At 43.6% G+C, this 11,197-nt stretch overlaps 1 protein-coding gene across 1 annotated transcript in view; it reads left to right on the top strand.

Annotated features, from left to right (window-relative positions):
• The first annotated feature begins 254 nt into the window (after positions 1 to 254).
• ADAMTS18 (ADAM metallopeptidase with thrombospondin type 1 motif 18) overlaps positions 255 to 11,197 on the top strand; it is a 149,978-nt gene continuing 139,035 nt past the window's right edge. Inside the window, exons 1-3 of the mRNA XM_024125149.1 lie at positions 255 to 344; positions 438 to 528; positions 3,445 to 3,761. Coding sequence (XP_023980917.1) covers positions 255 to 344; positions 438 to 528; positions 3,445 to 3,761 — 498 coding nt within the window. The remainder of the gene's footprint in view (positions 345 to 437; positions 529 to 3,444; positions 3,762 to 11,197) is intronic.

Here is an 11,197-nt window from a genome sequence, read left to right as displayed (position 1 = left end):
TCTGCGCTCGGAGGCGCACGCCAGCCCTGGCCCGGGGCTCTCCCGTCCCGCCTCCGGGAGCCGCAGGCGGCGCTGTGCAGGCCGGCGCCGGCGGGAGGGAGGGCGCGCGGGCGGCCGGAGCCGGGGAGGCCCGGCGCGCCCGGCCCGCGATGTGAGCGGCGGCGGCTCCCACCTGGCGCCGCACCTGGAGCGCCGCGCTCCGGGGCGGCGGGGAGGATGTGCGCCGCCCGCAGCCGCCGCGCCCGCACCTGACCATGGAGTGCGCCCTCCTGCTCGCGTGCGCCCTCCCCGCCGCCCGCTCGGGCCCGCCGTGGGGGCCGGCGGGACGGGGGCGCGTGGCCAAGGCAGGTGCCCGGCGGGGAGGTGCGGATGGCGGGTGGCCGGGGACCCCAGCCCCGCCGCGCCCCTCACGCACGGTGTCACCTTTTCTCTTGCAGGCGCTCCAGCTCTGCTGCCTTTGCTGTGCGTCGGTCGCCGCAGCCTTAGCCAGTGACAGCCGAGGCGGCGGCGGCAACGGATTAAACCACGGTTCGTATTCGCGCCCCCCCGACCGCCCCTCCGCAGGAGGGCCTCTCCAGGCACTTTGTCCCTTCCTTCCCCCCAAAGAGAGAAAGGGCAGACGAGGCCACCCCTCCCCCCACGTGGCAGGTGTGCGCGCGTCCTGGAAACGGTTCCTGTTTGGAGAGGGGGATGTGGCCCGGACTCTGAATTTATCGGAAGAATCAGTGCCTCAAGCTGCAAGTCACAAAAATGAGAAAACAATACTTTCCCTCGTTCACAGACGGCTGGTTTAAAAAAAAAAAAAAAAATCCGTGCTGCGGTGAGAAATTAGAAAGTGAGTGGACATTGACCAGGTAGCTAATATCAAAGGGCACCTTCCTCATCTCCTTCCTCTTCCAGGAAAGGACATGCCCTCTTCTTCCCCCATCTTTCCTCTCCCCCATCTTCCCTCCCCCCACTTCACTCCTGTCCCCCTTTTCCCTTTCCTTCCTTCTTTCCCCCTTTTCTCTTCCCTCGTATCATTGATTCCCAAAGATCACTTTCAGAGAGAGGAAAGCAGGTAGCCTCTGGGGGGGGGGGGCGGGGGGCTTTTGCTTTATCTCCTTTGAAGTTCCCTAGCTTCAAACTTCCAGAACACTCTCTACTTCTGTCATTTATTAACTTCTCCCTGTGGCACCTGGAAGGAAAATCCTTGTTTCCATTGTTCCCGTCGGCTACTGGAGAACAGCTGATTCCTGATCCAAGGTTTCTATAGCAAGACCTTGATGTCTAGCTGGGGTTCTATCATTTTTTAGTCTTGCAGGGTTATCTCCTCCTCTCAGGGGACCAGGGATCATACTGGGGAGAGGGGGGATGGCAGAGTCATGGAGAAAGGCTGTGCTGCCAGGGAGTGGGTGAGTGAAGGGACAGGGGAGAGCCAGGAATTTGCACTTGAGAAATTCACCTTTTGTCCAACCAGAAAAGCTGGCTGCAGTTTCTAAAACAACCCCTCATTGTTTCATCAGGGCCAAATGGCTGGAGGTCCCCTCCATTCCAGCTACCACCTGTAAGGACCTCACCTTTAGGTAGCCCCTGAGCCGATCAATCAGATCGCTCGCTACAGGGGCTCTGACTGCCCCTCTTCCCATCAAGGACTGAATATTACCATCAGCCTGCTCGTTCATTCTCCCCTTGGAAACAAACGAGTAGCAGGTGTCTGGGTGGGGGGCTTTGCAGGCTGATTCTGCAGACCGCTGGCTGGATAAGGCTTTTGCGTGTTCTCCCAGCTAAGAGCAGGCAGAGTTTCAGATGGCTTTGGACAAGGAGGTAAGAATCAGCTTCTAGAGACTGTCTGAGCACATGTCAGGGATGGTTTTCACAATTAGGTTTTAGTATGGGGGAGGGAGAAGGTGGTTTGTCCCTAAGAAAAAGCTGTGCTTAATCAAAAGCCACATACCAGGAAAGCAGCATAGTAACAATTTTTAAGAGAAGAGAAATCATGTATATTCTGCTCAATTTTTTTAAGGTTAAGAGAAAAACATTTTTTTCAATTGCTTTTTAATATGCATGTCAATTAGATAGTATTTCTAGTTAAAGGAGTGAAGGAGAAAATGGGGAGGATGGCAAGAACATTGTAAGAATGAATTTCTCAAGCAATATGAGTAACAGATGGTTCATACACAGAACATAGTTGAAAATTATTGTCATATTGGGATTTGTTTTTTCAAATGTAGGACCAATTAGAATATCACTCGTTGATCCCTGCTAGCTACAGGGCTTCTGTTCATTCCTTAGCTTTTTTCTTTCTTTTCTCTTCTTGTTTTTTTTTTCTTTTTTCTTTTTTTCCAGTTGTTGACTATTTTGGGAAAAGGGAAATTCCTCTTGCTTTTCCTCCTCCAGTAACCAAGGACCCAAGTGACTCAAAGGTGCCTCTTGGTTATTCAGAATCTTTCTAAACACGGTCCAAATTAGTTTCCCATTCTGTGCCTAGAAAGTGGAAATACAGAGCGTTTTTTAATGCGCAGAGGGCATATTCCAAATCGTCTTGTGGGATGATACTTTTCAGTTTCATTGTCGTGTGATAGAAAACAGTTTGCTGGCCTCGTTTTTTTCAAGCAGCAAATTGTTGTTTAACTTCTCTTCTCTGGGACAAGCAGTAATTAGCGCTGCTCTAGGGAGCAACGGTGAAGGTATTTTTAAACACGTCTTTCCAGGTGTTCCCTGATCTGACACGCCCCCACCAACATGTCTGAGCAATTTTCAGCAACAGACTGTAGTGGGAAGTTCTGACAATTTCGAGGCATTTTTATGTATCCACTCTATTTTATGCTTACAATTAAATGGAATTGTCCCAGGGAAAGCTCGTTTGTAAAACGCTGAGTGATACAAGTGATGGAGTTTTATTATCACATATAATTAATATTGGAAACATAAAACTACAGTTACTTGTTAATTACCTGAGACTTCATCTCAAGTTACTCAGTATTGTGAGTTACATTTGAAATTTAAACTCTGTCCCCCCCACTCCAGTGCTCCCAATGTAGTTTAAACACAAAGGTATCATCTTGGGAAAAAGTGTTCCTTTCTTGGCTTTGTGGTTTTTATAGTTATTAATACTGTCTCCCCCAAATCAATTTTTATATATGGATGACTCTATGACTAATATATAAAAAGTCCATCTCTCTCTGCAGACCATGAGAGTTGTGGCATTTTCCAGAAACATTCTTGACATTCAACAAGATGGTGCCTGACTTTTAGTTTCTGTAGGAATTGCTGTGGCAGAGCTAATTGTCAAGATCACAAAATTCTCCTTGTCATGAGCTGCTCTGAATTATATGTCTTTGAGGTGCATGGCAATAGAACAAGTATCTTTCGGCTGTGTGTTGCTCTTTGCCAGCCTGTTGGAAAGGGACCCTCGGGCACTGTGGGCTGTGGGTGCTGACAGCGAAACCTTTCCCATTGCAGATTACGTCTTTGTCACGCCGGTAGAAGTGGACTCGGGCGGGTCATATGTTTCACACGACGTTTTGCACAACGGCAGGAAAAAGCGGTCGGCGCAGAGTGCCAGCAGCTCCCTGCATTACCGATTTTCAGCATTTGGACAGGAACTACACTTAGAACTTAAGCCCTCGGCGATCTTGAGCAGTCACTTTATTGTCCAGGTACTTGGAAAAGGTGGTGCTTCAGAGACTCGGGAACCCGTGGTGCCAAGATGTTTCTATCAGGGATTTATCAGAAACGACAGCTCGTCCTCCGTCGCTGTGTCTACATGTGCCGGCTTGGTAAGCACCCCCTACTCCCTCTTTCCTGTGTTTTGTATAACTGGAATGAACAGATGTCTGCAATCCTAAGTGCTCTTGCAGCCAACTGCACACATTCACACTGTCAGCTTTGATACGTATAATATTCTCAATTGAATTAATCTAATCTGCTCCCAGAAAAAAAATCGATCTAAAAGAACTTTAATTACCATTTAGAATGTTCTTTTGATGTTTAATGGTCTGGGCCTCTTCATTTTCCATGTTTGAGACGATCCCCCAAGGAAATTAATTTGATGGATGCCATTCGCTTTGGAAAGTCTTGAGAGACCAGGCTTTATATAAATCTAACAAGCTGCGTGCCTCTACCGTGCTTTGAAACAGGGAAAACTGTATTTAATGCAAAAGTGCACTCACTGCCCTGGGAAGCCCAACCTCCCCTGTGGAAGGGACGCCTCTTGTTTTCTTTCAACTAATCTGTTCATGTTGCCCTGCTCACGTAGACGTCCTTTTTGAGTGTGATGTGGTGTGTTCAGGGGCTGGTGGGATTAAGTGTGGCATCCAGGAAGGCAGGACACTTAAACACATTTGGGACAAGCGTTATTTCCTCTTGTGTAATCCTCAACTGTTGGGCTCGAGATCAAGAATATTGGTATAAATGACGCTTGTCTCAGGATTCAGTCATCTGTGAGGCAATAAATGGTGATCTGGGTTGATTTCATCTTGTGTTGCAATTGAGAAGTATCTGTAACTGACGGGAGAGTTTGTGTGAGTTGAGACACACCATGGTCATGCTCTGGCGTGGCTAGAAGAAGGAAAATGTGAGAAAGCCCAGCTGAGGATATAGTTAGTAATGTACATGATACATCATGACTGAGCAAGAGGGAGGGGCTTAGGCGCTGGTGAGTGAAGACTCCCGTGTTCTTGACTAGCTGAAACTTTACTATTTAACTTTTTTGTTTTCATATTGTGACTTGACATGTAGTTAAAATGTTTTATCACAACCAGAGTTGTGATATTTTTTCGTATGGTCTCTAAACTTATAGAGCGAAGCAAAGATTTAACAATTCCCGGCTAAGCTGGATCTGTTAAAATGAACAATATGGCTGACTAGTGACCTATATATTCTAAGTTAGTTACACACACCTAGGCAGCCCCCACACACGTGAATATGTCTTGTTTTTGTTGTTTGGTTGGTTTGGTGGTCGGCAGTCTCCTGCTCATCTGGGAGCATCCTCCTCTTTTCCCTCTCTTCTGTCTATTCCAGTATCCTTATGTCTTCAGAAGGAGGTTAGGCCCTCCGTCACTGTGGCTTAAACTATCCCATTCCAGATAACCCAGTGGTTAAGAGTAGTCTGTCCAAGTTCATTTTTCATACCAGCCCTTACTAGTAGGACCTTGGGCAAGTTATGAATCTCTCTGTGTCTTAGTGTCTCTATCTCTACAATGGGAATAACAAGAGGGTTTACAGCCCCGTGGGGATAAAGTGACTTCCTACATGGAAAGTGCTCCAGCAGCTCTTGGAAGGAACTTAGTCTCCCCATGGTTCATGTGCTCAAGATTCCACTTTCTGTGAGTGATAGGAAATCTGACCAATTATCTCATATTCATAGATGTTGGGTTGTTTCTCCTAAGAAGGAGATTCACTTTTGAACAGGGAATGACCACTTAACACATAGAATGAGGCAAGTTAAAAAGTTCCATCTTTGGGCTGAAGGTGAAAGAAGTCATATTGGCAACCACATCTGCCCGTGTATAAGGCCGATGATGTAATTTTTTTTCTTTGCGTACCAATCTGATTTTTGTTTGTTTTTATCTTTTTAATTCAATTTTTATTTTATATTGGACTGTAGTTGATTTACGATGTTGTGTTAGTTTCAGGTGTACAGCAAGGTGACTGAGTTATACATATGCGTTCTTTTTCAGATTCTTTTCCCATATAGGTTATTACTGAATATTGAGTAGAGTTCCCTGTGCTGTACAGTAGGTCCTTGTAGGTTATCTATTTTATATATAGTAATGTGTATATGTTAATCCCAAACTCCTAATTTATCCCTCCCCCCCACCTTTCGACTTTGGTAACCATAAGTTTGTATTCAAAGTCTGTGAGTCTGTTTCTTTTTTGTAAATAAGTTCATTTGTATCATTTTTTTTAGATTCCACATATAAGCAAAGTCATATGATATTTGTCTTTCTCTGTCTGAATTACTACACTTAGTATGATCATCTCTAGGGCCATCCATGTTGCTGCAAATGGCATTATTTCGTTCTTTTTTATAAGGCTGTTATAAATTGAAATCACGAAACTCACAATCTGTTCCTACTTTTCAACAAGCCAGCCACATATACTTAATTAACTTTAGTTCTGTAGGCCTCAGTTTCCTCTCCTGAGCCATGTGAAATTATTTCTAAGACCACGGCCATCTCTAGGCATCTGACTCCAATTATCCAATTGTTTGGGCCCATGGGGTATGGGGTAGGGAGAGGATCAAGCTTATCCCCCTAGCATTACCCACCTCCCCAAGTCCCTGCCGAACAACAGCAAAATACAGACACAGCCATCCTCAATCAAACAATAAGAAAAATAAAACAAGGAAGAGGACAAAACCACAAATGAGAAGCTGAGACACTGCTCTGTATTAATGTCTGTAACTTCTATTGAAGTGTAATGTATATACAGAAGAGTGCAAAAACGTATATACAGAAAAATGCAAAAATCGTGGAGTATAGCCTAATGAATTTTTACAAAGTTCACACCGCTGTAACCAACAACCAGATCAAACAGGACATTACCAGTGTCCCGGAAGACCCCTACCCCACATCCCCTTCCAGTCACTGTCCGCCAAAAGTAACCACTCTCCTAATTTGTAACATAGCTTAAGTTCGCCTATTTAAAAATTTTTTACCTAAGAGAGGGTCATACAATAATTCTTCTGTATGAATATTCTACATTGTTTCCATCTAATTGTTGGTGGCATTTAAATTGTTTCCAGTTTGGGGCTGTTAGGAGGAGTAACACTAAACGTTCTCTTCTATGCCTTTTGGTGAGCTTATGGACCCATTCTCTTGGAAACATACCAAAGACTGAAGTTGCTGGGTCATAGGTTAATATATATGTTCTCCCTAAAGCAAAATAGCGGTCAGTGTGGTCAGTGTTCGTTTGCTGGTTTTGCAGCTAGCCCTATACAGGCAGCACTCACCCTAAGCAGGGAGAGTGGCACCACCCAGCTCCTTCCCCAGGAACCGCACTTACCGCTATTTTCCTAGATTCTGCCCAAGAGCTTTCAGAGTGGTTGCACTAATTTACATGGCCATCAGCAGTGTATAAGGGTTCCAGTTGCTCCACGTTCTCATCAACACTTGCTGTTGTCTGTCTTTTCCTTTTTTGCCGCTCCCATTGATGGATGTGAAGCAATATCACACAATGGGTTTAGTTTGCATTGTTCTGATGGTTGATGAAGTTGAGTCTCCTTTCTTATGCCTCCTGGCCACTTGTATACCCTCTTTTGTGATATCTTATATGGACAAGAAGTATTATACAGGTTTTCCCTGTTATCTGAAAGTAGAGTGTTCTTATGAAATCTTTTGTAAGCCAAAATGACAAAAGCAAAGAAGCAATTACCTTAGGACACATCTTGGCAATGAATGCACAAAATAAATTGAGATAAAGCACAAGTGCTCACAGACATAGTTCAGAAAGAACTACAGTGGCTTGATGCAGAGATTCTGAGTGCAGTTCCTGGGGAAGGAGCTGGGCAGTGCCACTCTCCCTGCTTAGGGGGAGCGCTGCCTGGATAAGGGTTAGTTGCAAAACCAACGAACAAACACTGACCACACTGATCGCTGTTTTGCTTTGGGTTTTTTTTTTTTTTTCTTCATAAAAATGAAAATCCTCTTCGTATTTCTTTTGGTTAGCAAAAAACAGGTGCTAATTGGGTTTTTCGTAAAAGCAAAGTGACATAAAGCAAACTTGCAGAAGTGGAGGACTCCTGTAAATGTTTTCAGCCCAAATTGTGGTGCTTTTTCCTTTCTTTGTGAATAGAAACAAGAATTCTGAGCAAAAACACCTTTGCCAACTTAGCATCTCTGATATCATGGCTTTGCATCTCTAACAATGCATTGACCTGCATATGAAACACTATTGAATAGCAATAGTGAACCCTGGGAAGTCACTTGAGGCTCCACATTGAGGAAACACTTCTCTAGGCCCATTGAGAGATGGGGATGGAGGGAAATAATCACTCCAGGAGGAAGAATTTTTCCTTCTAGCTACCCAGAACCCATGAACACTGCTCACCTTCTTTGGTCAAACAAGGGGTTCCTAAAGTGAATTAGCAAGTGCTGTAATGCGTTCAGAATAGTGGATGATTCAAGGGTTCAGGAGATGGGCAGGTCTCTTACACGCTTATCAAAGTTCACAAGTCAGAAGTGATAAACGACTCTTCTTCCATGAATACAGAAATCGACATGAGGTGAAGGAGACTGAGATGAATATTCTGCCACCTGAAGTGTCTACATTGGTGTTTCACCAAGAGGGGGGCTAGCAACTGGCATCAGAGCGACTTTCAAGGTTCTAGCAATTTCCTAGTGTGCATCAGTGTGTATTAAAAAAGTGATAAGTCCCCTTTAGATAACAGAGGACTGACAGGAAAGCTAACCATTGTCTTGACTGCTAGGGAAACCCCAAGAGCGAGTGAGAAAGGGTGGAGGAGTTCTACTAGTGAAATATATTTGCATGCATACATATTCCAGTTAGGATTTCTCCGGCAGGGAATTTAATAATTCAGAATTAAACTATACTCAAAATAGTCTCTTAAAATGTACCCCTCCCCCCACGATGGGTCTCATTTTATTCAGGAGTTAAGTAGGCAGTTATTTACCTGGAATAATCCATCAAACAGGAGTTGCAAACTTCCACGAGTGAATCCTGCCTACTGTTATGTCTGGAGGGGGTGTTTTTTAAAATTTTTATTGGAGTATAGTTGCTTTACAATGTTACGTTAGCTTCTACTGCACAGCAAAATGAATCAGCCATACCTATACATATATCCCGTCCCTTTTGGATTTCCGTCCAATTTTAGTACACCACAGTGCGTTAAGTAGAGTTCCCTGTGCTATACAGTATGTTTCCCTCAGTTGTCTATTTTATACATAGTATCAATAGTGTATATGTGTCAATCCCCATCTCCCAGTTCCTCCCACCCCTCCCCTTTCCCCCTTGGTATCTACATTTGTTCTCTACGTCTGTGTCTCTATTTCTGCCTGGCAGATAAGGTCATCTATAAGATTTTTCTAGATTCCACATATATGCATTAATATACAACTTTTGTTTTTCTCTTTCTGACTTAATTCACTCTGCATGACAGACTCTAGATCCATCCACGTCTCTACACATGACCCAATTTCGTTCCTTTTTATGGCTGAGTAATATTCCATTGTATGTAGGCACCATATCTTCTTTATCCAGTCCTCTGTTGATGGACATTTAGGTTGCCTCCATGCCCTGGCTATTGTAAATAGTGCTGCTGTGAACATTGGGGTTGCATGTGTCTTCTTGAATTATGGTTTCCTCTGGGTATATGCCCAGTAGTGGGATTGTTGGGTCATATGGTAGTTCTATTTTTAGTTTTTTAAGGAACCTCCATACTGTTTTCCATAGTGGCTGTATCAATTTACATTCCCACCAACAGTGCAAGAGGGTTCCCTTTTCTCCACACCCTCTCCAGCATTTATTGTTTGTAGGTTTTTTGATGATGGCCAATCTGACCGGTGTGAGGTGATGCCTCATTGTAGTTTTGTTGTGCATTTCTCTAATGATTAATGATGTTGAGCATTCTCTCATGTGTTTGTTGGCAATCTGTATATCTTCTATGGAGAAATGTTGTTTAGATCTTCTGCCCATTTTTGGATTGGGTTGTTTGTTTTTTTGATATTGAGCTGTATGAGCTGCTTGTATATTTTGGAGATTAATCTTTTGTCAGTTGCTTTGTTTGCAAATATTTGCTCCTCTTCTGAGGGTTGTCTTTTTATCTTGTTTGTGGTATCCTTTGCTGTGCAAAAGCTTTTAAGTTTTTTAAATTTTGAATGCCTTTCAACAGGAACAAGCTGTCTCCAGCTCACCACTGCCCCCTATGCCTGGCTGCCTTACGCCCCGTGAAGGTTATCTAGGTTTGCAGAACTTTGTCCCAGAATCTCAGGGTTGCAGATGAGCCCAGTCTAATCACTCTCTGCCATGCACGTTCTTTTGACCGTACCCAGCTTCTCCTTGACCACCATGTTGATGAAACTGTCATTACATCCAGGAAGCCTATGCCATTGTCAGGAGACCCTTCATCTTGATGTTGAACTACATACAACCTGCCTTCTTATGACTTTCACCTGTATTTCTTAATTTCGTTTTCTGGGATGTTAGGACAAACCTGTGTCTTTCTTCCTACCTACTAGGAGATCTCAGACCCTTTTGCCCCCAATTTTTCTACCTCGGCATTCCTTTTGCAGGAAGAGGGTAGTTTTCAGAGTGTGGTCAGCTGGATTGGCTTCACTTGAGGTGTTGAAAATGTCAATGTCTTTACATACAACAGAGGGCCAGGGACGCTGGGCCCAGGAGTATGTATTTGTAATTCTCCAAGTGATTCTAATACATATTAACATTAGAGAACCATTGGATTAAGACATTGGACATATAGGCAAGTTTTTTTCTTAATTGCTGTTGGTTTGACAGACTGACCCCATTTCTGCAACTTAGTAGAAGTGTCATATTTGGAGAACTGACCGGAAAGATACATTGAATGACTCTGTCATTCACCTATTGATGGGCTTCTGTTATGTCAGGCACTGTTCAGAGCACAGGGTGGAAAAAGCTGCAAGCAGGGTGGATGCTGTATTCTGCGTCAGTGGATTTCATTCTAAGGAAGAAATGGAGTGGTGATATTAGACCCAGAAATGCTATTTTATTTTGAACCAGGCTGTGATTCAGCAGAGCCCTGGAACAAAGGGTTCATGGAGTATGGTTTTAGATTAGGATGTTAACAACTCAGAAATGTCCTATGTTAAAGATATTTGCTTAACTCGGTTTAAAAAGATTCCCTAACTTATATGACTGTGGAAACTTTTTTTCAAGGAACCTGTCTTCATAGTCTGGTAGTGACAAGAAAATCACCAAAGCACTAATTCCCCAAAGAGGTACTATAATATTACGTATTGATTTCTAACTAAGAGGTATCCAGCCATAAAAGGGTTTTATGACCCTATAAGTGGTATCATGGTCATATATTCCGATAAAATTCGGGAAACTTTTATTAAGCGAATGTCTTTGCTCTAATACATTTCTCACCTTTTAATGTGCTAATGTGCATTGTGAAGCTCCAAGAGGTGGAATTTTGATACTGGTTTGACTACTTCCCCATCCCCTCTTTTTTTATTTTTTTATTTTTTTTTATTTTTTTTTATTTTTTGTGGTA

Source organism: Physeter macrocephalus, chromosome 17 (assembly GCF_002837175.3).
Source record: "Physeter macrocephalus isolate SW-GA chromosome 17, ASM283717v5, whole genome shotgun sequence".
Taxonomy (NCBI): Eukaryota; Metazoa; Chordata; class Mammalia; order Artiodactyla; family Physeteridae; genus Physeter; species Physeter macrocephalus.
Note: the sequence above shows the minus strand (reverse complement) of the source record. Positions and strands in the feature narration are given on the sequence as shown.